Below are 27722 nucleotides of genomic sequence, written 5' to 3' on the forward strand. Positions count from 1 at the left end.
TATGCACAAGACAAACTCATTAGCTCGCTCCAGTGTTTGTAGGTAAACACAGAGGAAGTAACAGCCCCCAGATAAGGGAAAGGACAGACAGTTTAAAGTTTTCACAGTCCAATAAACCCCAGCTAATGCTCTCCAGAAGAGCAGTTTGAGCCCCTACAGAGGGGAAAAGTGTTTGAGTTGTCATCAAGGCAAAGGTAAGAGGACCAGTAGGAGGCCACTGATTGTCAAAACATTTTTTCTCTCATCTTATTCAGTTTTACCAACTTTTCCAACCGATGTTGGTGCTAATGATGCCTGCGGCTGTGTTAGGTAAGATGTGGACAATTTACACAACTTTCTTAGCTGAGAGCAATAACTTGAACAAACCACGGCTCTGGAAATTTACTTACTGTAGGCACCTACGTGTACAACTCAAATGTAGCTCTAAAAGCTTTTCTCCTGAACCTCTGCCTTCCCTTTAGATAGTAAAGCCACCTCCGTTTCCATTTGCATCACACATGCTGCCTAGTCCAAATATGAAAGGAAGATTACACACACACAGCCGCGCACAAAAGTCCATCCTGGTGTAAGAGCAATCTCCCAGGAGAATGTCTGACTCCTTCCTGCCCATCGCAGACAGAAAGGGGGAAATGATTATGCGTTTTTATTTAGCCTTATCTCCAGAGTGGGGGAGCCACTAATATGAACAGAGTGCTTTTCAGGCAGCCAGGTCTGTTTGCACAACTCAGGAGACAAAATGGGGGGTTGATGACTGCCCACCACCACGGTGCGATAAGTCAGGAGCATGCAAATGGCTCTAAAAGGAGCCACCGAGCGTCAGCCAGAGGCGAGACACACGACTCGTTAGCAAACAATAACATATCTCCTTATAAGTTTCAGATTTTTGACTCGCACAAACACGCACACAAAATCAGCTTCTTCAAAACAGCAGTCATGTCAGCGCTGAACGACGGGTGCAGGAGTCCTCTGTGTTGGTTTCCAAAACAGAGGACTGATGCTACTCTGCCAGCATCAGCATCACTTAGGTCATTTGTCTTTCACAGAAAGCAGAGCGGACCAATTACAGCAATATCCCACCAAATGATGAGTTTATGAGCAAGCTGGCAACGGCAGCTTCAGGTAACTCAGATGGATGACAAGGCAGGTGTTAGAGGGCTCGGGAAAGGTCGACGACTTGATGGAGAGCATGTTCTCAAAGTCACAACGCATTGGTGTGCTAGTTAGGTATTTAAATGATCCCCTTGAAATCCGTAATGGCAAAATTAAGCCAGTGTCTTACTCACTTATGCTCCATATTCTACGCGTCAGACTATGGAGAGAGAGACTCGAGACTACAAGTGCTGTAAACTTGCATGACGTCATACTCAATGTGACTCAGTGTATTTACGCATCACAGTGAACTGGACAGAAGCTGCATACACATGATACTGCCTGCAAGCTGGCAAGATTTCAGGTCTCTAGGGAGTGGACTCAGGATCTCCTCCCAATGGACGCCAATTACACAAAACATGAAATTGGATTTTTTTTTTCCCTTTTATTCCTCAGGATCTCTAAATGAAGAATAGGCTCCACGGTCCGACAGACACAGGGCACACACAATTGCCCACCAGAATCAATTCTTATAGTAATTACAGCAAATGAGCTACATGTATTTGAACTGGCTGGCCATCAATACCTGATGATACCATGTCCAGTGTGTTGTGTGTTTTTACATTACATTTTTACAATACACTGAGCTTCTTGATGAAGGGAAACTTGAGGAAAAAAGGTTTCTTATGAGATAACGGTTTATTTTCTTGTTTTTGGCCAACGGCAAACACACCCCCCAGTTTTGATATCAATCACTTTGACTCTCTGGCTTAGAGGTGTGTGTGAGAGGCCATATATCAGGAGCACCGGCTGAAAAACACAGGATGGCGATATTAGAATGGCCTGGAGTGTCAGTGAAAGAAAATGGCTGATGCTCAAGTAGTATGCCATCAAAACCTCACAAAAGTAAACACAAAAACAAACCCAAAAAAAACAAGACTAAGAGAGTACAGCCATGCCGACAGCGTTGCTAAAAAGCTATGTTTTGATAATTTTTTATATAACCTTTGGAGCAGTTACTTAGATTTTGCTATTTTCTGATTATTACCGAGAAATACATTATGATCTCTGCTGGACCACAAATGTATTGAGTCCTTGGGTCATACACCACAGTTTTATCTTTAATTTCGTGGCCACAGCAAACATCTTATCAGTGACGTGGACCAGCATCAGATTTAACATGAACCCAGCGGTCTCAAACGTCTTCATCACCACAGCCATCTCCACCAGCCTCTGCATCCCCATCTAAGCTGCTGGCCATCTGTATCTCCCTTTAAAAGTGAGATGAATGATGTTAATCAGCACATGGGAGCTCTGTGCATCCCTCAGCTCCTGCTTGTCCTGCTGTAATAAAGCAGTCTGCCTGCCTGAGTAATTACTCTCATCTGTCTCAGTCCTATGAGCGAAGACCTGACTGGATAAAAGCTCCACTCCTGTGGACCTTTTCTGGCAGCACGTGACACAAGCTGAACCGAAGCGTTGACCCCATTCCTGCAACTGTGCGTCATGAAAAATTGACTGTTACAGAAAGGATGATTGAAGGAGAAATAAATGTACATATGGTCCTGACTGATCACAACTACAGCAGATAGTCAGTGTTTTACAAAGACTTTTTTTTTAATTAATTTGAAGACAATATCAGATGTCATGTACACCAAATGCCTGCAGCTGCAGTTTCTCTTCAGAGCTTTGTCATGTAAGAGCACTAGTTTCAACAGAAACGCACTAAAACCAAGCCAAACCTCATACGTTATACACAAAAATATTACAAACTGAAATTTCTGACAAAACCCATAGATACAATACTACTGGCAACGGCCAGTTGGTGGCTGGTAATATAAAGACGCCGTAAAGCTCTCTCACTCTTAAGAGTTTCATTCATCCTTGACTGAAAACAAAGAAAACCCAAATTCTTTAACTGCAACTTATGTGAAACGGATCCTATTCAAACATTACCTATTTCACTCTTTAGCAATGTCTCTACCATCTTAGGTAAGAAGGCTTCCAGGAAATGAAAGAAGTCATGAAAAACTCCTGTCTTATCACTGGTTGGCTCTAATTTGAGCACTGCCCTTGTGCTTTCTGTCCCACTCACAATCTGGGGCTGAACCTTGAACTCCAAGGGCTCCTTGAGCTCTGGCTCTTTTTCAGTGATGTGAGCTGTGACCTGGGACTCCAGCTCCATACAGCTGCCCTCTGGCCTCGAGTCTGTATCTTTGATCAGCTCCCTTCTCACTTTCCTCCTGCCAGCCCACACTACGTGCTTTTGCAGGCAGATCCAGTGGGGGAAATCAGGCTTGCCCCTTCTCGCCATTCTTGGTTTTTTGCCTTGAGGTGACATAGAAGCATCGCTGCAAGAAGACAGCCGCCTCTTGGTGCCAACCCCGGCTGTACCCAGAGGGCTGGCTTCATTTTGGGATTCAACGCTGTCACGGCTGTCGTTCATTGTTGTGTTGAGGGAAGCCGAGGCGCTTTCCATTTCCTCTGCAGCATGGACAGCCGAATCCTCACCGAAGGCGGCGTCTGTGGAGGGAGCAAGGTGACACCTGAGAACACTTTTGAGTACTCCCTCCACAGCGGCGCAGACCTTCTGAAACCACAGCAGATGGAAACCATCTCCCGCCATGTACAGCTGATTACGCAGCACTTCAGGGAGCGACGCTGATTTGAAGGGGATGCTGATGGTCAGCTGCTCTGCTTTGGTTTGTGGGACATCCCCATGGGGGGTGAATAAGCGCACCAGCCCCCATGACTTCCCCTTGGTGGATTTGCGCTGGTACTGCAGGCTGCGACAATACTTCTCAGCCTCCCGGCACTCCCTCTGGAAACAGCGCTGCGAGCGTTCATTCAGGTTTCCAGCTACGTTGTGGGAGAGTTCAAAGGGGTCCAAGAGATTTAGTGGACCCAGTTTAGGACTGTGGTGAGAGGTCGTGGTGGGTTGCTCCTCTTGCATGGCCTCCTCCTCTTTCTTCTGACTGAAGAAATCAGTGATTGGGAGTACACGCCCCTCCCTGACAGATATGACACTACTGGCAAAATCAAAAGATGCATAGAAGGAGAAGAAGCCAGACAGCAGGGTGCCTATACAGAGAAAACACACATTCGATAAAGTTGTATTTTAAATTTACGAAGAAGCTCAGTTACATGTCACAAAAAATCACTGAATAACAAATCACACATTGTCCTTTTTTAATTACTCTCACTTACAGAGGTCCTGTGTGTTCTTGCTAGGGGGCACAGAAATGGGCTGACTGGGGAAGGTACAGTTCCAGCCCTCAATCACACACTCTTCTTCCTCACCTGTAAGGATGTTAAATTAACAAACAGATGTAAAGAAACGGAATCTAACCGACATGCTAGTATAACAGACAAATCAACTTGCTAAAACAGTTTTACTGCTTGGGATTCTCTGAATTGTCTATAATATGAAAATAATCTGACTTTGTCCCAAAAAGCTGTATGATAAACAATGATCTACAGTATTTGGAAACCTAGAATGCAGACCTACTGAAATCTGACTAGTCATATCCAAATGTCCTGTAAGAAAACATATATAATGTGCATGCACTTTAAACGCTCTGAAGTCTAAATTACACTTTTGCTTTCATCTATTTTAACAGTAAAAACACATCAACACCAAAGTAAACCCTATTTTTGCTCATTAATTACTGCTAAGCAAACCTTTCAGGGTGGCTAAATTGTACAGTAATGTAGCGACAGGGAGCAAACGAATGTCACAGCAATACAGCACTTACAGGCCATGTCTTTGAGTTGGTCCACTGTGGGGAGGACAGGAGGCTCACAGTTTTGCAGGAAGAAGATGATCAGCAGTGTCAGAGCATAGTTGTTGAGGAGTGAACCGGCACCACTCGGATTCCCTACACGTCACAACGCAGAATGTGTGTGTGACAGGATGGTAATTACAGAAAGGCCACTGACAGGTACACAGACAAGAGATGACAGCACTAACATCTGCTGGGAGCTTTTGCAGCATGAGTTTGGTTCTTGTTGCCAAAAAGGAAATGTCAACGCTAAGAGAAAACCCTTAAACACAGTTTTTTTAAACCAGCTTGGTTATTCACTGTAAATGTAAAATCTCAGCAAAGTAATGTGGGAAACTGACCCTGGATCTGCCACAAATGATCCAGCCACATCTCTGGTGAGATCTCACGCAATAGTCATTGTTGCCACTTACAACCTCTTATAAACTCTTTGAGAATATGTTGCAGTTTTTATTTGGTTTAGTTGTCAGACTGTTTTGTTCGGTTATGTAATCCTTGAGTTTTGCAACCTGTTTGCATATTTTACACATTTATTGATTTGTGTGTCTTGAAGCCTGAAACACCGGCTTGTAGTCACTGCAGTAAAAAAGGTCTATTTACATTATTATTTGATTACTGGCATTTGGCAAGACAGTTCTTTACAGTTATTCCGGGTCTTCAGTTTGGATAAAAACCTCAGCTTTATGTGTAACTGATCCTATCACCCTCTGCTAATCACTGCACAAGGAGATATGCCCCAGGAGTAGAGGTAATTAGTGTGCCCTTCAGTGAAGAACACGCTCATTAAGATTTGATTTTATATCAGGACAGACAACCTGTACCATAACAACACAAAGGGAGCTGCTGCAAATCAGTGTGTCCAAACAGATCCCAACATGATCATAAGGGACAAGTGAAGTTCTGGTGACATCTGTTGACCAAAAAATGAAACAACTACCTAAACACACACATTTTAAGTTAAAGAATTGCACCTGGGCTCAGGTGCAAGTATTTTCATTTTACCAGCCAGCTGTTTCTGCTTGGCCCAGTAGCGGATGGTGTACACCAAAGGTCTCAGCCTGTCCTCCATCCCTGAACACAGCTGGAGGAAGCGGGTGTTCCTTACTGCTAGCCTAGTGAGGGATAAAGTTTTAAAAAAGAAATCCGTACAGTAATTCTGCTCACTGTACAAGATTAAACCTTTCTCACCACACCTAAAGACTGTACGCGCCACGCCTCAGCTTCCGAGGAATCATGGACTGACCTGTTGTTAATGGTGATGTCCCCCTGCAGGTTAAGCTCACGATGATGGAACTTGACCACAGGGAGACGAGCGCTGCTGACCACGTGGACTTTGTGCACACCGGGGACACAGCGCTTCAGGATCGCCGCCACAAGGTCCAGGACCTGTGCCGGTGAGGCTGTGGACAAGTCAATATCAGACAGGATGGAGTCCTCAGAGCAGCCATCATCTGACATGCCCTCCCCTGCCTGAAGACAGAGGGAACACATAAAGAAAAAGGAGAATGATTAAATACACAGAGAGTATATTTAGTGTATTTATGGTCACCAATTATTGTATATTTAAAAACATCAGACCTGTTCTGATGTGGACTTGGCACGAGCCTGGAAAACCTTGGTGTTTTCCAGGTCCAGGAAGAGGTCTAAGTCACAGGAGTGGATGCCGAAAGTGTTGACAGATGAACCAAATGGCAGAATCTGGCTGTCTGCAACCCATCCAAACATAATATTAAAAGTGAATAAAGTGATCTATCACAATGTTCTACACAATCAGCATCATGAAACACGACTTTAAAAAAATGACTCTCAGGATGTGTGTTTACAAAGGTCACCTGGAAAAAACTCTACGAAAACCTCTTGCAGGAGCTGAACCAGCAAGCCTCTGGCCTTCTTTTCGTTTTCTCCCAGCTGAAATCGCTCAACAACAAGCTGCATCTGTGCATTCACCTGGAGTAGAACAAAGGATGGCAAACAGTGCATATTTATTTAACATTAAACTACACGCTTTATTGCTAACATAAGATATATTGTTGTGTGGAACTAAACAAAGACTAAAGAATCTAAAAGGCTCCACCAGCAGCCCCTAGAGGCTTTAACACTCCTTACAACGAAGTGTACTGACCATTTTTACAAACCCACACTTTCATTAGCATAAGCCACTTATTTATATTTAACAACAGAATACTTACAGACATCAACTGACACAGCTCAGGTTTGAGATGGTCGAGAACACGTTGGAGGTTCTGGGAGTCACTCTTCTTCTTGGGAATGAACTTGAACTCCTTCTTTTCCCGGGGTTTGACACGGAGCTTCAGGCCCTTCATCTGATGCTCAACAAAGGACAGGGTTGCCTCTATACTCTTGGTGTCACTGAACTGCACGATGGCGTACACACCCTGTGAGTGCAGAGTAACATATCACAGTCAGACTACACTGGGGTCTCAGTCACTTTCCATTATGCTGCAAAGAAACTGGCCGTCAGTACTCTTGGTATGGACACAAACTGTAAAGACGGGCACTGTGAGGCTATGGACATAAATTATGATGTGAGGTGTTTCATTGTGAACAGCTGTCTGACCTTGTCTTTATCCATGATGACATCTGTGACTGACCCAAACTTCTGGAAGTATTCAGCTATGTCAGTCTGAGAGATGTCAGGCTTGATACCACTGACAAACACACTACGCTCCTCCTGGGTCTTCCTGGAGGCCCGCACGGTGCTCAGTGTCTGGTGTTTCCGCCCTTTGACATGCTGATCCAGACTTGGCACTGTCGGACATCAAAATATGAACAATGCTGAATCAGAAAACAAAAATAATCAGACGCACCAGAGTTCAGAAAATCAAAACATACAATACAGCGGTTACCAAGCTTGCTGTACAGATTTAGTAAACTATGCTAATCATGACAAACTGATCTAATGCGTTTAAACTCTGTTACTATAATATAACATAAGCTAACCGTTCAAACATTAACCTTATGCCACAGCGTTCAACCCCAAACGAAGACACAAGTTTCGAAGTAACGGGAACATCGTAATTGTGTGTAGCTTTAAGCTAACTGGGATTTAGCATCCAACAACACCAACACCAAGAAAAATGATGCGTCAAAAGTTTACTCGATTTGACTCGCAGGTGGCTAAGTTAGCTTACGGTTACTTACTGTTTGGTAAGTTGACATTGCACAGGACGCAGTGAAACCCTCTCGACGTCGTTTTTATGTCACTGTCCGATTCCATGATGGCAAGAAGTCAACTGTAACGACAGCACGGAGAACAAATCAACCGCCACGGTCCTCAGCGAAGTTCGAGGCCGACCGTTCCCCACGCGCCGCTCAAATCTCCCTCCAGCGTCTCTTCTGCGTTTGTTACCAGTCCGTCTCCAAAATCTGTCCGGGTTATTCTCCTAATTTTTTAACAGTTCCCCTTGATGAATTTCTAATGGATTAAAATATCCCGCGATAAAAAAAAAAATACATTGCAGTACTAAAAGTGAAAACACCAAAAATAAAATTATATTTAAACTTAATAGAAAACAGCCTTTTTTAAGCAAATAATTTAATTGGTTCACTTACAGCTTTCCTGCATCCGTGTAATTAGATAAAGCTTTTAAGATTAATGCAAACAATTCTTATAGGTGACCCAGCTTGCCCTCTGCACTGCCGGAACAGACTGTTAATACACTCTCTGGTGCATTATTAGGATAATACTGTACCGTAATACTGTCAAAGCAAGTAAACAGACGGGTTGGTCATCATCCTACAGCGAGACAATGATCTGAAACATAAGAAGAGAAGGAACAGATGGTGGCTTCACATGATGAAGAGCAGCACAGTCTCCGGACTTAAACCTCATGGAGCTGGTTTGGGATGAACCAGACAGAAGGTGAAAACCAAAGCAAACTACAATTGTAACACATTTGTGGGAACTTCTGAAACAGTGTTGGAACAAACTTTTTGGGCAATATTTGATTTCCACCGAAGAAAGAATATTAAGAGTGTGTTCAGCTGCTGGCTGGGTTTAAGATTTACATTAAATTCAGCTCAATAAACAAATTCCATGATTCCTATCTTCAGTTGCTTTTGTTCCATACTTTAATTTCAGAAACAGATTGAACTGTGTAAATTTAAATAACAGCTGGAAAAGTGGAGGTGCTTTAAAACTTTCAACTGGTCATGTATAAACTTCAGGTGTTGGCATCTTCATGTTGCCTCTAAAGCCATTTTGTGAATTATCATCCAAGTCATTTTAACATCACACATGAATGAACTGAATAACAGAACATTTTAAACATTCAGACTAATTCAGACAGGTTTTTCCATTGTACAAAAAATTTAATAACCACTTTTTTCCACCATAAAAATATTTGTAAAATGAGTAATGAATAACATACAGCTTGTCACAAAATAAAACAAGATTCCCTGCTGTCTTCAAGAACAAAAAAATTAAAAAAGCAGTGCTCCATTTTCAGTCTAATAAAACTACTTTCTAAAATGCCTTACAATCTAAAACATGGCAAGTACAAAATGGTTAAAGGAAAAAGTAACTGTAATTAAGAATATATACAAATGCTTTTATTTCTTTGCTGTTCTTCCTCTTCTGGTTTTTGGTTGCGCCTCAGCTTCAGCACCTTTCTTAGGGTCTACTTTGCTTGAAGACTCCGCTTCATCAGCAACCTTTGCCCCTCGCCTGGCTCTCTTGATGGGCTGAGCTTCAACAGCTTCATCTGAGAGATCCTTCTCTTCAGTTTTGTTGACGTCCTTTGACACATTTTTGCCTTCAGCTTCAACTTTGTCTCCAAGTTTTGACTTCCTGCCTCGAACAGCTTTTACAGGTGTTTGTTTTGGAATGTGAATGATTTCCAAATCTGCTTTCCACTTGACCGATCTTTTGGACATTCTGGTGTCCTCAACAACAGCATTGCTTAAATCTTCAGAGGTATTTGCCTGGTCACTGCTCACTGTGGATTCATCTGTTGTGGGCTTTGCTGCTGCCCGCCTTCCCCTTTTAGCTGGCTCTACTGAGGACGGAACAGACTCAGAAATCTGGACTGCGGTTTCTGCACTGGTCTCCTCGAGGGAAAGAGCGGCACCTCGACGTGCTCTCTTGGCTGGAACTGCTTGCAAAACCTCATTTTTCACAGAACTTCTCACCCCCCTTGCCCTGCTCGGCTTAATGACTGGAGTATCTGGCTCAGCATTTTTCTTCTCTTCAGGATCCAGCTCATGGTCAGGTTTTACCTCTTGTACTTCAGCAGTTACTCCAGCCTCTTCAGTTACTTGTTTTCCTCTCCTACCCCGTTTGGGTTTGTCTGTGGAGCTGACAGCAGGGACCTCTTGGATCTCTGTGGACTCAACAGGGACATCCCCCCCAGTGTCCTGTTTTGCTTTTCTTCCTCCTCTCCTGGGTTTTGCAGCCACAGGAACCTGTTCATTCATTTTAAGTGATTCAGCAACAGGTGCAGCTTCAGACTCCTCTGGGACAACCATTTCAGCAGGTTGGATTTCTTCTCTTGGTTCTACATGGTCCTGCTCAAGCTTCTTGGTTCTCCTTAATTTTTTAACTGGCTCCTCGGCCTTAGCAGTCTCATCCTGTTTGGCATTTCTTCCCCTCTTGGCCCTGACTGGAGGCCGAGACTGCTGCTTGGTCTCCACTTCTGCGACCTCATTTTGTTCAACAGTGTCAGCTTTTGCCTTTCTCCCTCGTCTGGGTTTTCCAACAATGGGAATGGGCTGCTGAGGCTGAGGTTCAGCCATAAGATGCTCATCACTCACAACTTCATTTTTCTCTGGCTCTGGCTGAGGTGGCTCAACAGCTGTTTTAGTTTTTCTCCCTCGGGCAGGCTTCACGACAGCTTCCTCTGCAGGGGATGCAGAATCATTTTCTTGTGGACTGGTATTTATCAGTGGAGTCTGGTCACTCACAGCTTCAGAGGGAATCTCGGTCACTGGTTGTGTTTCGACGGATTTCTCTGGCACCATTTCAGGTTTCTCATCAGAGGTGCATCCTCGAGATTTTGCATTTCTGGTTCTTGTTGTTTGTCTGACAGCGGGTGGTGCAGTAGCTTCGGTTTTCTTCCCTCTTCTTCCTCTGACTGGAGCAGGGACAACAAGATCTTCAGAACGGTCTGTTGCCTCCTGTTTATCTTCAGCTGTTTTAGATTCCAACATTTTTGCCCTTCTGCCTCGAACAGGTTTCTTCTGAACGACTGCTGCATCCGTTTTTGTGTTCATTTCAGGTAAACTCTCAATTACAGGTGCCTGGGGGACAGTGTCCGGAGCTTCTAATGATTTATTTTCCTCATTTCCACTAGGCACCATCTCCAGCTGGTCACTGCAGACTTCGCTTGCATCTAAAATCATAGGAGAAAGCAACGGAGAGACTTTATCATTTACAGCATTTAACTATCAAACAAATGATAATTAAAGTCAAGATTTTTGCTTTTTTCTTGTGAAACTATGGTAATACATGGATAAAACTGTTTCTTAAAGCACAAACTAGTTACTTATTTAGTCAACACTTGTTTGTAAATGTCCACTTAAATGTGCCCTTGTCTTGCTTTGGTAAATGACATAAATATAATTGCTAACCCAATCAATTAAATTCCTTCAATTTTACAAGTATTATATGGAAGAAATAATGAGAGCAAACACACAAACAATAAAGAGGACATACCATTTGCCATGTCAGCTTGGGGAACATCGTCACTCTGAGCAGAAGGCACATCTTGTTGCTCTGGCACTGACTGAGACTGCTCAGATTCCTGTTTAGCTTTTCTCCCTCGCTTGGGCTTTGAAACAGCCTTCTCCTGAGGTGCTGCGGTGTCATTTGCTTTGTGGTCGACATCAACTGGAGGGATCTGTTTCCTCTCAGCTTCAGGCGCTATTTCCATTTCAGTAGCGACCTCTTGCACCATTTCAGCTTGATCATCAGAAGCTTTTCTGGCATTTCTTCCTCTTCTAGGCGTAGGGGCAACTTTAGAAGACTGAGGGGCGCTTTCCTCCATTGTGAGCTCAAGATCCTTGCTTCTGGTTCTTGTCGTTTGAGTAACAGTGGATGGAGCTGTAGCTTCAGCTTTCTTCCCTCTTCTTCCTCTGACTGGAGCCAGGTTGACAGGATCATCATTATGTTCTGATGCCTTTTGTTGATCCTCAACTGCCTTAGATTCCACTCTTCTTGCCCTTCGGCCTCGAACAGATTTCTTCTGATGGTCAGGATCCGCAGCAGCTGTATCCATTTCTGTGACTTTGCCAGGAGCAGTCTCCACTTCTGGCTGTTTTTTGGATAAATTCTCGTCTGCAGCAACCACTCTGGTTACTACAGCTGCCTGAGAGAGAGTTTCCATGGCATCTGATGATTCATTATCATCATGACCACTTGGCACCTCTTCAGTGTGGTTATGAACAACAAGTTCATTTGCATCTGCTTCTAAAATGAGTAAAATAAAAAAAGTTGTGGTTCAGTTTTTAGCTCCTGAAATACTTGCATCAGGTTTCATACATGTTTTGACAGTAAAATTCCACAGGAGGGGTCATACACAATCAAACTTTCCTTAACGCTTTGAGTGAGATCTTAAATCTTTTTGCACTTGTGGCATTCAGTGTGGACAACCTGAAAGCTCCTTTAGACAATCCAAAAATCTCTACTATTTTATTTATTTATTTGTTTTAAGACGTGACAATCCATTTCTTATGTTATATCAATATGCAAAATCTCCAAAACTCCTCTCAAAGTCCATGTACTCAGGTTTTGAACAACATAAATATCATGATAGGTAATTTTAACATAAACCAATTAAAAAGGGGACAAATACTTGTAAATTTACCTTTTGCCATGTTAACTTGGGGAACATTATCAATCACATCTGATGGCGTATCATCTTGTGGCTCCTCAAAGTGTAGTTCTATGTGGAAAAACAGAGGACAAGAAAAATAAGCAGCTCATAAGTGTAATGCAGCTGATATAATCACTCCAACATCATGTATTACTTGTCTAACTCACAGTAAATGTGACCAACTAACCTTTTTCAACGACTACACCGCAATCTGGATCTTCAACCTGTTAAAAATGAATCAAAAACATTTCAGACAATGGGCACTCACTGTGAAATAAAGCAAACTATGCAGTCAACAAAAGGTTAGGTTTAGTGAAATTCAATATTGTTAGTCAATGGCTACACAGACAATACTGGGACAGTAGTAAGATAAGTTAAGACTTTACGGAATATGAAGAGTTACTAATATTTAACAATCCCAATAAGAAGCTTTTTACCATGTTCAGGTCATTGTTTTGGTGACTTCCTTGTCTGGCATGAATTTCTTTCTGCTCTCAAATGCTTTTCTCAAGCTTATCCTTCCAATAACATAATGAGAAGGTCGACGCAAGCGCTTTGATTTTTACCTCATTTGTTTCCAGTTCTCCAGAGGGATCAGTCAGGGGCTCCTCCATGAGCTCTTGAAGTCCCTCAAAGTCTTCCACTGGAGCATTACCCCTCAGCCTTGGTGACTTCATGAGTGCCTTGATGCCAAAGTTGTCCTCAACGGGTTCACCCTTCTCTCTGGGAGTTTTCATGAGCCTCTTCACACCAACCATATCTTCAACTGGAGCACTTTTCTCCCTGGGCATCTTCATCATTCTCTTGATATCCGTGAGACGCACTAATGGGGAGCTCTTCAGGTTTATAGTTTTCATGTTTGTCTTTTCAGACAGGTCTTCAGATTCTTGCACGTGTGCTGGTGTCTCCTGAAGTTTCTTCACACTGTCCACACTCACATCACCAGCCTCTAAGGTGCTGGGAGTCTTCTGAGGTTTTCCTCGAAGCTCTTCAAGAGGTTCAGCCTCCTGTTGTGGGGTCTTAAAAATTCTCTTCACTCCAGTGAGGCACTCTTGTTGTTCAGGCTTCTGTTTGGGAGTTTTCAGAAGTTTCCCTCTGAGGTCCTCAACAGGTTCAGCTTTATGTTTTGGGGTCCTCATGATTCTCTTCACTCCAGTCAGACACTCCGGCTGTTCAGGCTTCTGTTTAGGAGTTTTCAGAAGCTTCCCTCTCAAGTCCTCAACGGGTTCAGGCTTCTGTCTTGGCGTCTTCATGATCCTCTTCACTCCAGTCAGACACTCCTGTTGTTCAGGCTTCTGTTTAGGAGTTTTCAGAAGCTTCCCTCTCAAGTCCTCAACAGGTTCAGCTTTTTGTTTTGGGGTCTTCATGATCCTCTTCACTCCAGTCAGACACTCCTGTTGTTCAGGCTTCTGTTTGGGAGTTGTGACAGGGGTTGCCTTCACATCTGTGCGCTGCTGTTCACTGAGTTCAGAGTGAATCACCAAGGCAGGGATCTCACTGACGAAGCTAGATTCTTGATCATTATTAAGGAGGCGTTGCACTGCCTCCCTGTTGTATTTTCTGCCCTTCACCGTAGATGCCACACTCAGTGGAGACACCACCATTTCCCCTGTAAAATACATCACATCACATTTCATTCGTTTATGCTGGTTTAAAAACCAAACGGGTCTAATCTGCCACAGCTGTTAGTCTTAGTGAGTATGCAGAATAATAGTTATTGTGTCATGCACACACAAATACCAAGCCCACAGAGATGTTTTGGATTTGTAAAAAACAAATTGAGTTGCCCTCACTATCAATATTATCACACACTTTACCTGTCTCTTCTGGTGTGTTTAAAACTGATGGCTCTACCACAGACGTGCTCAGAACTCCCACTGGTGTGTTGGTGCCACTGTTGTCATTGATGACTGATCTCTTCCTTTTATTTACAGGAGTTTTGAACATCTCAGAAATTCCTGAAACCACAAAGCAAAACATAAGCAGGTACTGTAAAGAACAATGTCCAAAGTCCAAATGGTTCAAATGTTAGGACAGAAAATAATAAATACCAGTCAAGTCCTCATCCATTTTCATGTCCTTTTTGAAGAATGCAGTATTGGTGACCACTCTTGGTGCAGCACCAGTTGGATGTACAAACTTTTGTTTGTGTGCTCTGCCCACAACAATGGTAACAGGTGAATCTGCGTGTCCAGTGCTGACATGGCCGGTGGCTTTTCTTGCAGGGGTCTGAGAGATTGAGAAAAACGATCAATGCAAAAAAAAAAAAAAGCAAACATCACAATAAGTTATAAACCCATTACCGTGATAGCTGACAGGCAGTATGAGTTAACACGTAAAAACATGTTTACTTGGTTATAAAGCTCCTGTATTAAAGAATAATAATGATTTGTCCTTAGCAGCTTAGTTATAAATGAGTCTTTGTTAATGACAAGCATAGGCTATGTGGTTGATACAGTATCTTACTTTACCTGTGGTTTGGACACAGTCTTCTTTGTTGTCTTTTTGGTGACCACTGTTTTAGTTGGCACAGCCACTTGAGCCTTAGTTTGACCAAATTTCACAATGTCTGCCCAGGTGCTTCGGGCTGAGAGGAGGAAAAAAAAGTTATTCCATCATCTGTCAGACATAGACAGAATTATCCATTTACTGTTTTGATTTTAATAATTATAAACAACCCTGACAGATGAAACAAGTCAACCCATTTGATAAAAAATTGAATGGTAAATGTAATAGCTGAAAGACTTTCAGCTCTGTTTTCACACCTCATTCTGGTAAACACACACGCAAACCACTGACAGTGTTTGCAATTGACAAAGGTTCCTATTGTGATAAAATGCTAAGAACAAAGACATGGCTTCTAATTTAAAACATTTTCAGGGTCTGGCATACCTTTCATTGATGCCCGTGAAATGCCACTTCTTCTGCACATTGCTTTTACAGCACTCTTGGCCACAAGTGGGGTTTTCTTTGAGGTGCTCTTCATGCTCTTCCTCTTCAGAGGTATTTTAGGGGTGACTGTGGCTAGAGGCATCTGGGCAGGAACAGCATCTTCTGCAACTGGAGATGGAGTGCTGATGCGTGACACTGAGAAGCGCCCTTGCACTGTGGGGGTCAAGACTCCCGAATTAATGGGGGTTTTAGCTGGTGTTACCCCAGCAGTGGAAGCATTTTCCTGACCTGGGGTTGTAGACTTGCGTTGAGTTTTAGGCTGCTTGGGAGTTTCCATTTTGTTTGAGGGAGACCTTCCCGTTGCAGGAGATGGAGTTTTGGATTTTGGTGACTTCTTTCCAGGAGATGCTGCCTTTGGAGAAGGAGACTTAGATTTTGGTGAAATCTTCGCAGGAGTTGCTGCCTTGGTAGGAGTCTTGGACTGTGGTGACTTCTTTCCAGGAGATGATGCCTTTGGAGAAGGAGACTTAGATTTTGGTGAAATCTTCGCAGGAGTTGCTGCCTTAGTAGGAGTCTTGGACTGTGGTGACTTCTTTCCAGGAGATGCTGCCTTTGGAGAAGGGGACCTAGATTTTGGTGATTTCTTTCCAGGTGTTGGGGTCTTAGGAGAAGCATTCGTGGCAGCTGATGACTTTTTAGGTGATGGTGTCGTCTTTTTTGCAGGACTTCGCACATTTGGACTATCCTGTTCAAACTCCTATGTAAAACAAGATACATTTTAAATGAGATTATATGAGTCAAAGCAATAATATTATGTCTTGATACTTGAGCAATCATCTTCATTAAAGTCTTACCTTTATGAAGCCAATAACTGACGCTCGTCTAAGGAGTGACTGTTTGGGTTTAAACAGACACAGGCTTCTCCGCGGAGTGGCCCCTTTACGTAATGGAGAGTCAGGGGGCAGACGTTTGTCAAATAACTCTGGGCTCAGGTAACCTCCAAAGGAAACACGTTTCTTCTTCATTGATGGTGAGGACAAACTGGCCGCAGGTTCTCCACTTTTGCGGTTTTTGGACATCTCTTTCACTTAAAAAAATAAAAATAAATTTGTCACTGATCCACCATACATATTTTAAATAAACATGCTCGAATAATTACTGTAATTTGGTTAAAATGCTTCACAAATTGAAAAGAGAAACAACAAAAAGTGTTTATTACCTTTTTCAGCTTTCCCTGAGTTTCTTGGTGATGCCTTTCGAAGATGCTCTGTTTTGGGAGCAGTCATTGGCTGCTCTTCCTTTGTCCCTGCAGGTGTGGCAGGTGTGGCCTCCTTGCTCCTTCTTCTCATTGGTGACTTTGGCGTTTGAGCAGAAACTTGCTCAATAACCTCACACGCAGTGAACCTCTGCGGGGTCACACGATTTCTCTTCTGAGGTGAAGTTGTTTCAGACTTGGTTGCATGTTCAGCTTCTTCAGCTGCAGGTGCACCCATCTCAGAAGGAACCTGGAAGGAGGTCCTCTGCTTCTTAACAGACTTTGGGGTCCCATTACTGATACTTTCAACTTCCCCCTTGCTTTCGTCAGCTCCAGGTAAGATTTTAGCTTCATCTTTCTTAGAAATTCTTTTGTCTTCTGTGGAAATGGCAGTGCTTTTCCTGACTGAACCAGGTTTTGGAGTACAAAACCTTGAGGCTGGTGTTTGAAGCAGACTTGCAGAAGATCTCCGAGGGGTCTTGACATCCATGGACTTCTTGATCATTTGATACAGGTCATTGAAGGGGGAGCTGATCTTGTTTTCTTCCTTGGACTCCACCTCCACAGTTTTCTCCAGGGCTCGCTGGATGTTGTCATGATTAGTTCCATCTTTAAAACAAATTTAAAGAGTTATACTAAAGAAAAACTACAGGCAACAAACCAGCATCAACAGGACAAATTGTATAAAAACACACGTATGCCATTCATTCTTGAAATCATCAGATGCCATGTTCAAATATAATGCCCCATAATGGCTAACTCAAAATAACCACTATCATACAATCTCACCTGCAAATACTTCAGAGATCCTCTTTTCTCCTGTTTCAAAAGTGACAGAGTCCACCACTTGTTGATCTTGAAGAACCTAAGCATTTATAAAAGAATAGAATTTATCAGGAGTGTAGGCAAATTCAAGGCACTACAATGGCTGCAGAGCTGTAGTGATAAAAGCTGAATAAAAAAAATAAATTACTTTGAAGGTTTCAGCTTTGCCTCCTGTGGAAGACCTCTTCTTTGGTGTGGGGGCTGGAGGGTACTCAAACCTGAAATGACAAAGAGAGTAAGATGCATTGGTTATGAAAATTATTAATCCAAGGGCAACAAGACCTTTTTTATTTTCACTGCACCCAGTATATATTTACTGTATATTTAGGGAGGAAATTTGTCTTGTGACTAGGGTACAATACAAACAGCATTTACAGCTGTTGAGCATGCATTTGTATGCATGTAAGGTCATATTACTTAACAGCAAATGCTATAGTACACAAATCATTTTGTGGGTTTGTAGTGAAAAAAGTCTCAATAGGAACAAGAATGGTAAAATGTCTCTTCAGTCCCACAGAAAACCTCAACCAAAAGCTTTGCAAGACACCTGAAACTCACCTGAAAGAACGGTCAATAATAGTTATCACATCTCCGTGCTTCAAACGCTCAGACTGCTGCAGAACCTCCCCGTTGACACGGGTTGGATTCACTGAGCTCAAATTTGTCAAAATGATCTGAGAAAGAAACAAAAACAAATATTGACTTCAGTCTTCAGACTTCAAGTCTGCAAAGTAGCTAAAGGCAGAATATGTCAGCTAGGCTTTTTACTTCAGTCTAGGTCAAGACCTCCTGCTGTCAATTCACAAATGATTTAAGTAATGAGCTTTTTTATTGTCTACAAAAATAACACTGAGATGATCAAAACATGAAAGACAGTAATGTGACTATTCAATCACAATTCCTTATTATCCCAGATAATCACTGTGATACGTTAATGCCGTTATGTTCAGTATATGTTGTGTTACCTCTTTATTTTCATTGAAGTCAATTCTGCAATGCTCCTTGGAGACTTGGGGAAGTTGAATACGAATGTCACAGTCAGGTTTCCTGTAAAATCACCAAAAAAAGTGCCAACAAAAGAGACATTTAGCAACATGTTACGTGAATGTCACCATGTTTATGTGTAGCTGATGGGTGTTCGTATGAAGGGAATAAAGGTAAGGAGTAAATGTGTGAACTGGACATTGGAATTTACAGTATGGAGCCCTTTGTTCTTAGTGTAAGAAAAGCAGACATGTATTCATGTATTCTGACGTGAGCACCTCATGGCCCGCCTCCAAACCAGAAGCGTTTTTACAGCACCTCTGTCAACCCCAACATGAGGCCACATATATTGATCCCAACATAAATTTTGGAATAAATACACTTTCTGTACCTAACAAAAGTGCCTCGAGGTAAAAACTAGTGCAGTTTCTGAAATCTGTAAACACGACATGGCAAACTAACATCATCGCCACCAAATGCACTTTAGTGAGCTCACCTTCCAAACAAGCATGTTGCAGTAAGGGGAAACTCAGTCCCATCTCCTCCACTCCTCTTGATCACGACTATTTTTCCATGCAATGGCATTTTCTTATGGTTACCTGGGAACGCCAGCAAACACGAGTGTCAAAACTGCACAGAGCACTAGTTAAACAACAAGGAAGAGTTATGTGACCAAATGCGGACTTTCAGAGAACATAGTATTTTAACGTCAGAAAGAGACCAAGCAGCAAACTGAAGGCAGGGTGTGTGCTTAATGATATTTCATTGGCATGTTGGCTAGCTGACAAGCTAGTAGTATCTTTACTACTCACAATTCTGCGACAACCCACGTGCAATGTCGTCTCGATAGTAAGGTTATTATCTTACCAGATATAGATGTGAACGTAGAAATTACTTCAAGTGACATTAGAAACTACACTACAAACAAAATAAGTTTGTCGGTGAAACAAATAACACTAACTGATAAAACCTGTGTCGCCAAGATTATACGAGGGATCGAAAAACATACGCTGTAAGCCTTTTACCTGTACGTCCGTTCAAAGACACGTCAACTTCTGGCAATCCATAAACATCGACCGGGACGTAGCCAAAATGAATCAGCCTAAAATATATCAAACTAAAAGCACAACTGATATTCTACCATACTCTACCAGGAACATCAACGAACGGCTAACGTAAGCTACCTTAAACAGCCGTCCCTTGTCGTCTCTCGCCTCTTCCAGAGAGGTACTGTGATATCACTCCGCCAAATTACACATACGCAGTAACCCCCCGAAATAGTCGGATTAGCCGATGTCTTGGAATATAATATATGTCTTATTTTGTGCTGCTATGTATGTAAAGGTCTTTTGTTTGTCCGAATCAAATGTAACTTGCATTTACATAAAAGGGACTATTTTGTTTATGAACTTGGCGGAACAACCCCACTTCGTTAAAGGGATGGTGATTTGAAAATGTTTGAAATTCCGCGCGAAGGATTGTGATTGGTTGAAACGTCACGATCACTGTCAGAGGGCGGAGCACAGTACTTCGGGTTTTTTTCCAGGGCCCAGACAGACCAATCACTGGATTCCATTTCTGAAAATCACTAGTCCAGAATTAAAAGTCCAAATTAAATACATAATATTTATTAGAATTATAAGGATAAGCATAATTCTCATATTGTTTCCAACATTGAAAAACAACAGACCTCAGCTGAATGGAAAACGGCCACAGACACATCCAAATTGTCAGCTAGTTTATGGGTTTGACAGGAAATTGCAATATTTAGTAGCCATTATTTATATTACTGTACTTGCTGCACATAATCATACTATACTTTTTTAAATTCAAGATATTTTAACATTTTATTGCAAAGGCATTGTTAATAAAATTAATAAGGGCTATATTCCATTTAGGTGTTCAAGTTTTATGCCTTCAGCTTCATTCCTCAGACCAAGTGCAGATTTGTCTCCCTGAGCCTAGTGCATACCATCCAGTAACTTACTCTTTGATCATGGTGGTACCTTAGCCTAGACACCAAATTGTGCAGTGGGCATTACATATTGAGAAAATGACCAATATACTGTTGACTACTGCTGATAAGTAGAGGTAGAGAGTTTATATTTGATGTCATATCCTCCAATACATTCTGGCATTATTTTTAACGTGAGTCTGTGTCAGTTTTGCTGAACAGCAGCCACTGTGGCCACAGTTGCCAATTACAGGATGATGAATATAATAGCACAAGTAGAGAAAGCCAGAAATTTAGCAACCTCACTCTGTAAGGTCCCTTATACAGCAGTATATCCAAACTTTGTTAACATTAGGCTTACCATAAATGTGGTCAAACCAAACCAGCAAGGATGTAACTGCAAAAGCCCTGAGGCTGTTGAATTGAGCATTTGTGTGTTTTATTGCTTATGAGTTGAACTTTTAAGAGAAATAATGTGTTATTTCCAATTTAAAACTTACAACGTTTCACTTTAACTTTAATGCTGATTTTGATTTAGGTCACTGTCGTGTAGATTCTTCTGTCTCTTCATTGCTATGCTATTGCTACACATGAGTAAAAGGGGTTTCAGGGCTTCGAGAAAGTGTCAAGAAAGCTAGTGAATGATGTCTGATCTGTCTTTCTATGGATTTAAAACCTGCTGAGGGCACCCCAGTAGCAGAGAATGAAAAGAAGGACACACGTGAACAACACAAACACATTTAATAATTATTAAATGTTGGTTTTATTTTTTAATCTTTTTTTGTTGTTTTTTTTTTTTCAAAGTCGCTTGATAATCTTGACAAAATTGCAACATATTCCATACTTCTCAAACTGACGGTGTGTCTGTTGCTATTCCAGATTAGCTGTGGAGGGAAACGTTGTGCGCCGTTCTGGACAGGTTAAGTCTTAAATGATGAAAGCAGCTTCGACCGTACAAATAAAAACACACGAACGACTCAGAGAGACTCCACACTGGCATCCTACGTCGTAAAGCTGCGGGGTCAGTGTCTCTCTGCGCAAGCCCTGGTCTGCCAGGCCTAACAAAAGTGAGTGATTGAAGAAAAATTGAGGGGCTCAGTAGCAGAAGTGTGTGTATGTGTGCATCTGTGATTGAAGGGTTAAGGGGTGCAGCACAGAACATATACAAAGAACAGGCCAAGCACAAAAAATGATTCCTTCCTGAGACATTGGCGTGTGTACAGTAATGAAGGTCTAGATGACTTGTGTTAACCGTGAAGGCGTTTTGGCGTAAAGTGAGTCACAGGGTGTGAGGTTGCTCTGGATCCCGCAAAAAAAGTCACATATTGGTTTCTACCACAGGGAGATTTGTGAGGATTTAGTTGACAAACATCACATTTGGGACCCTCACTTGCCTGACCACTGACAGAGTAGAGGCATTACTATAATCTAGTCATTTCCCCATCTACTACAGATTCTTGATCCATTCAGTGACTACTGAGAATCACTTGTGTTTAATACAGTGTGTATGCACACCATTCTTCACATTTTAACTGTCTTTGAAGCTGGGCTGCTGTAGCTCACTTGACTCTGGCATCTAGCTCACCATTTTTTTCAGAAACGCCATCTCTTTCTGCTACATGGCCAAAAAAAAAAAGCTATGCCCCAACTGGAGTGCTACTTTTGTTATCTACTGTACGTAAAAAACATGTTTTAAAAGTGAAGGGGGGTGGGGTGGGGGCAAAGGTTGAAATTGTTTGTGAAAGCTCATTCTGAACAGCCAGTGATTGGTTAAGGGTCTGTCCAGTATTTAGTAAGACACAAAACATGAAAGAACGTCCTTCAGTAAAATGTGCTCAAAATGTCTTTTCTTGAATCACAAACCTATAAACAAAACACATAAAAGGTATTCTTAAAAAAAAAAAAAAAAATCAGGTGAAGCCTAAAACTCTTCATGGTTTCAAAGAAATGAATACAGCTTATATACACAAACTCAAAGGCTACTTAAAATACACCTTAATAATGAATCTTCATTAATTTGATTTGATTTCTTGAAAGGACCTGTGACCATATCATACAACTGGGTTCATACAATCATTTTTTTTCCATTCTCTTGGAAGCACAAAAAAAAGAAAAAAGGAAAACAAATCCAACCTGGAATAGTAGGTGATATTCATTGCGACTTGTTTTCTGTGCACATTTGTGTGTGTTTATGTGTCTGTTTGCGTGTGTTTGTATGTGTCGACTGGAGAGAAATTTCAACATCTTTTGCTTTTTGTTAATTAGAATGATGTACAAATGTGATAAAACTGAAACATCTCTCTCAATACTCTTGATGGGTACGAAAAGATTCAAACAGTGAAGCAGTACAACAATTTCTAATCTCAGAAAACATGTCCTCATTTCAACCTGCCATTCTGTTCTGGACATGTCAATCACAATAGTTCCTTAACTTTTCTATATATATTTATATATCTTTTGTACGAAATCTGTTTTTTGAAGTTGGAAAAAGAGAAAAGACCCAAAGTCTTTGAGGAGGGGGGTCTTTTGACAAGTCCCTAGCTTGCAGTCTGCCTCGGAGTACAAGAAAAAAAAGTGTCTGGTGTTTGTCAAGTCAGTCTGTATGCATTGTCCTTGTCCATATGTTTGTCCCACGATGCCCCCACCCAGTCTCAGTTCCTTTCAAAACTGGTCTCCACTGCATTTCGATTTGTTTCCATCAGTCTTTTGGAGAAAGGTGGAGAGGGGAGGAGCAGCAGTGGAGGGGAGAGTGGAGGGAGAAGGGGGAGGAGTCATCAGCAGTGTTTACGGTGTGGTCTCTCGGAGGCATCCTGTTGCCTCGGGCCTGGCCCGGCCGTACCTCCCCTCACGTCAGGACAGTGCTCCAGAGTGAGGGAAAGTAGATCAGGAGGTGGGGATTTGTGTCATAGGAGAGGAGGAGGTTGGCTCTGCCAGTCTCCTGTGTTCAGCAGTCACAGTCAAGGCCCCCCTCCTTCGACCCTCCCCTTCAAAACATCGAGGGAGGAGACAGAGAGCATTGTGAGGAAAAATAAAAAGGTGGGCCGCTACTACGGCGATTGTGTGGCTGGACTGCTTTGGGCAGAGCTGGGGGACAGACTGGGACTGCAGCTGCCTGGGGGGGCACCGCTTGGCCGGCCGCCTGCTGCGCCGCTTTCCAGACCTTCTGAGTTCTCCAGCATCTCCTGGATGAGAGGGGGCATTGAGCCAGGGATCTCCATCTTCAGGGTGATGACACGCTCAGCTCCTGTAGATGGGGTTGAACAGAGACAAGAAACTATAAGCTACCAAAGTACTGACAAAATATATTTTAGACATTAATTCACTCATTCTCTTGTGCTGTGTTTGAAATGATATGAAATGTAAAAAAGCAAGAACATTTTCAGAAGCATATCTAAAATGTCAAGATTAACAAATTGACCTTTTAAGCACAATTCACTGATAACCACTAGTGACTTGTTTGAACCACAGACCTTTAGCACTGATGCTTCTCAGATCAGTGATCTTCATCAGCATCTTGGGGAACATGTGCGGTTTGTGGGGCCTCCTCTTCCTTACGTAAATCTTCAGTGCCTCCAGAAGGGGCTCCTGCAGGACGTCCACCTTCTCTGCCTCTTCCAAATCCTGACGATCTGTGGATAAACACACACAAAGTACAGGAAAAAAAAGTGTCAAAAACTCTCCTTCTGTCATGATCACAGATAGCCACTAGGTGGTGCTCAATGAAAGAGGACAGCATTGATCGCCAGCTGCTATTTCATCTGTAGTCAGGGGTGACACTCAGTCCTTGTTTACAGGTCATAGCTTCAAGAAACTGTTGAGAGTATTTCAGTGCACGATTTTGGGCTTTTTCAAATTTTCAAAGTTGACACTGAGAATGTGCAGTGGGTTTTTAAGAAGCTTGTCATACCTCCACACAGCAAACAGATGGCACTGAGCAGCCCTGTCTCCGCATCGTCCATCTCCAGAGGAAGGAGCTGGTTGGCGAAGGCGAAAACCAGGTCAGTAAGGGGACCGAAGCCAGCGTTGTGCATCTGGGTTCGGTTTAGCGTGAGTCCATCTGAGAAAGTCATGGTGTCTTGCTCTGGTGTGTAGCGTGTACAGATCCGCAGTATCTGTGGACAGCAGAGACAGAGCGGGTTGGTCAGAGTTTAATGTGGTAACTGGTTATAAATTTGAACCAGCCCTCTACTCCTTTTTAAAAACCTGAGTAATGTAACACTGGGCTGTCGTTCATACCAGGATGTCCAGACAGGCGGCTTTGAGCAGAGTGATCTGGTCGGCAATGGAAAGCGTTGTGAAGCCAGGCAGCTGCTTAGCAAACTCCACTGTCTTTATGATGCACTTGGTGGACAGTTCACTGAACTTGTCCCACAGGTCCACGTCCAAGGACACACGTCGTTCTGAGCTGTTAGTCTGCAGGGAAGGGAAGTGGTGGCGAAAATTTTAGATGTTTGCAGGTGATGGTAATGTACAGGTAACAAAGGTGAACAAATAAAAAGGACACACAGAGCGTCAGTGTCACGCTACTGACCGTAGTGTATTTGCCCAGCTGGCAGAGAGAGGGGAAAGTATCCTGGTGTGCCTTGCGAACCCTGTCAATCATCTGCTCTGTGTCGGGACTCAGCACGTAGCTCTCTGTGCACTCCTGCTTCTTCTCATCCTTTTTCTTTTTGTTCCGGTCGTTCCTCACCGCTACAGAGAGACAAGGAGAAGAACAGAAGTGTTGGTACGGTCAAACGTAACATCTAAATTTACGTTTACATAGAGTGGTTCACACTGTAAAAAAAAAAAAAAACAGGCAACGAACCATGGATGCTGCACAGTTTGCAATAATTGGGTACACATTGCCTGAAAGGGTGTTGCAACATGCTCTCAACCTGGTCACTTTATGTCCTGCATTAGCACCACCTGACACCACCTCAAGGTAAACTGAGACCAAGTTCAAAGGCAAAGTCATAAGCGGGAAAGGATGTTGTGTCTGTAGCAACAGCAGCAGCAACCACAGCTTCACTTTTCTTATCCGATTTTATAAGACAAATGTTGTGAGACAGCTCCATCGACGAGAGCTATGGTAATGGCGGGGGGGGTGCTTGAAATAATCCAGTGTCGTTCCCCTCTGGGCGATGTGGCTGAGAATAGTCTGCTCACCCCAAATGACAAAAAACACTAGGCAAGGTGTTTAGCATCGGAATCCCATTACAGGCTCGATCCATTTCTCCTCGCCCATCCACACTGGGGTGCAGTTTAGCTATGACTGGGTTGTGTATGTGTGCGTTGAGGGTGGGGGCGGGTTAGGGTGAGATTGGGTGCTACTTGATAAATAGTGGTGGGGGATGGAGCTATCCATAAGGCTGACAAATTGCCACAGCTTTCATTAGGGGTCCCGGCTAATCTAATAACATAATATGACAAATATCCTGCCTCTAATGGTTTTAAAAGGGCTCTGCTGCTCAGCCCATGCCGGAAAAAAACCTTCCAGCTTTCTCTCTCGCTCTGTCACACATTTCTCTCCCTCTCTTGGTTATACAACACACTCTTGCTTTCCTTGTTGTCCCCTCAGTTTATTTTGTTCTCGCACACTATCTCTCCTTTCCAAAACTGTATTTCTTTTGCTTTAAATCATCCCCCCTTCCTAAAGCCATCTCGATCATTTCTACAGTGTCTGCCTCCCATCAAGGTACCAGAGTTTCCCCTAGCCGCTGACCTGAGATCAGATTTTCCTTGTCTTAATCCTAACCTTGACCATTAAGGGCCAGAGCGCTCAGGCTGATGGGAGATCAGTGTCTGTGGCAGAGGGGCCTGGCCTGGGGCCAGGCAGGGATGCACTACTCGGTGCTGCTGCTCATTCATCAGCCCACAGACAGGCCTCCCTGCCTGGGAGAACATGAAGGGAAGGAGGAAGGCGGGGGCTGGAAGTCTGATGCTGCACTATGTTATTGCTAACCGCTGCTCGCCACAACAAGAAATGAAGAAGATCCCGCTGTGCAGATAGAGCACGGCAATGCATTATTTGCCAGCATTTTATTGGTACTCATGAGGCACGCTGGTGTAACCATAGTCACCAAAACACGCAGACATGTTATGATGTGATTGTTTTATTAAGCATATTACTGAAAACCAGAATTAGCACAAAGCTTTCCACTTCCATTTCCTTTAACGAGCTAATTATGACTCAGTGAGCGAAGAAACACCCTCTTAAACAACCATCGGCTTTTGAGGCCAGTTGCATAAAACTATAGTGAGCTGCTGAACATATCTGGGCCAGCCCTGCTTATGGCACTGATTAGGAATCTGTGTCCTGTCTGCCATGAGGGGAGGGGCGGAGGGCTGCAAAACAATCGATGTCCAATTAATTCACAAATAAAAGTGGGGCATCCCTAGCGCCCAGACATTACCCGCGCTGACAAATTGGCAGCGCAATCATAAGCCGCACAACACAATTTAATGAAGTCATTAAAGAACTATTAGGCACGACTGGCGATCTGTCATGGCGAATTGCCACATGCAATAACTTGGAGGAGGGGGGACTGTAGCAGGGGAGCTCAAATGAAAGAAATACTGCCTTTCTTTTTTATTGTGTGTGTGTGTGTGTGTGTACAAACGTGCATTTTGTTGTTTGTGTGGGTGTTAACTTCAAGCAATGCATCTTTCAAAATGTATTATGAGAATATGAATGCTAATGGGGGAACTTGCATCCTGAATTGTTTGTGGTTACATGTTCATTGCATAAAAATGATTTACAAGAGCCGGTGTGTAACGTGTGCAGAATGCTGTGATAGCAAATAAACACACGCACACATACACACACAGCTATCACTCAATCATTTGTTCTCATAGTGGATTTCAGCTGCAACGTGCAGTTAATAGACAATTTCTGTTAGTGCCTCAGTGTGTACGTATTTGTGTGTGTGTTGTGCGTTTGTGTCTGTGTACAAGACAGAGAGGTGGGCAGACAGGGATAATTCGTGTGAGGAAAATTAAAGCACTGGCAGCTCGTCCATCACACAGATTAAATTCAATGGAAAGATAAAAATGTCAATGTTCGCCCCGCTCCTGCTGCTCACAGCGCAGAGCCACCGTCGACAGTGATGAAACTTTCTCCCTCCCTC

At 42.9% G+C, this 27722-nt stretch overlaps 3 protein-coding genes across 9 annotated transcripts in view; all 3 read right to left on the minus strand.

Moving 5' to 3' along the window:
• Nucleotides 1–1761: 1761 nt before the first annotated feature.
• Nucleotides 1762–8222, minus strand: tut1 (terminal uridylyl transferase 1, U6 snRNA-specific). The gene is made up of 10 exons (XM_041029541.1): nt 8034–8222; nt 7450–7640; nt 7061–7267; nt 6704–6818; nt 6450–6577; nt 6115–6341; nt 5874–5983; nt 4845–4967; nt 4297–4389; nt 1762–4170 (listed from the first exon to the last, which is right to left on the minus strand). Exons 1-10 carry the CDS (start codon nt 8107–8109, stop codon nt 3035–3037), a joined length of 2406 nt encoding a protein of 801 aa, XP_040885475.1. The 5' UTR covers nt 8110–8222; the 3' UTR covers nt 1762–3034.
• Nucleotides 8223–8960: 738 nt separating this feature from the next.
• Nucleotides 8961–19852, minus strand: mki67 (marker of proliferation Ki-67). The gene is made up of 17 exons (XM_041066510.1): nt 19685–19852; nt 19156–19258; nt 18641–18722; nt 18234–18349; nt 17824–17893; nt 17640–17715; nt 16815–17459; nt 16450–16682; nt 15596–16352; nt 15175–15290; nt 14755–14932; nt 14521–14661; nt 13270–14312; nt 12891–12927; nt 12695–12772; nt 11545–12297; nt 8961–11221 (listed from the first exon to the last, which is right to left on the minus strand). The coding sequence occupies exons 2-17, from the start codon at nt 19242–19244 to the stop codon at nt 9444–9446; spliced, it is 6192 nt and encodes a 2063-aa protein (XP_040922444.1). The 5' UTR covers nt 19245–19258; nt 19685–19852; the 3' UTR covers nt 8961–9443.
• Nucleotides 19853–21357: 1505 nt separating this feature from the next.
• The window catches only part of raraa (retinoic acid receptor, alpha a), a 139139-nt gene continuing 132774 nt past the window's right edge, over nt 21358–27722 (minus strand). For all 7 annotated transcript variants that reach the window (XM_041066518.1, XM_041066515.1, XM_041066517.1 and 4 more), the window contains 5 exons: nt 25145–25305; nt 24850–25026; nt 24521–24725; nt 24084–24242; nt 21358–23857 (listed from right to left, as the gene is read on the minus strand). In XM_041066518.1, the coding sequence (XP_040922452.1) occupies nt 23661–23857; nt 24084–24242; nt 24521–24725; nt 24850–25026; nt 25145–25305 (899 nt within the window). In that variant the 3' untranslated portion in view covers nt 21358–23660. The remainder of the gene's footprint in view (nt 23858–24083; nt 24243–24520; nt 24726–24849; nt 25027–25144; nt 25306–27722) is intronic.

The sequence above is a fragment of the Toxotes jaculatrix genome, chromosome 21 (genome assembly GCF_017976425.1).
Source record: "Toxotes jaculatrix isolate fToxJac2 chromosome 21, fToxJac2.pri, whole genome shotgun sequence".
In the NCBI taxonomy this organism is placed as follows: domain Eukaryota; kingdom Metazoa; phylum Chordata; class Actinopteri; family Toxotidae; genus Toxotes; species Toxotes jaculatrix.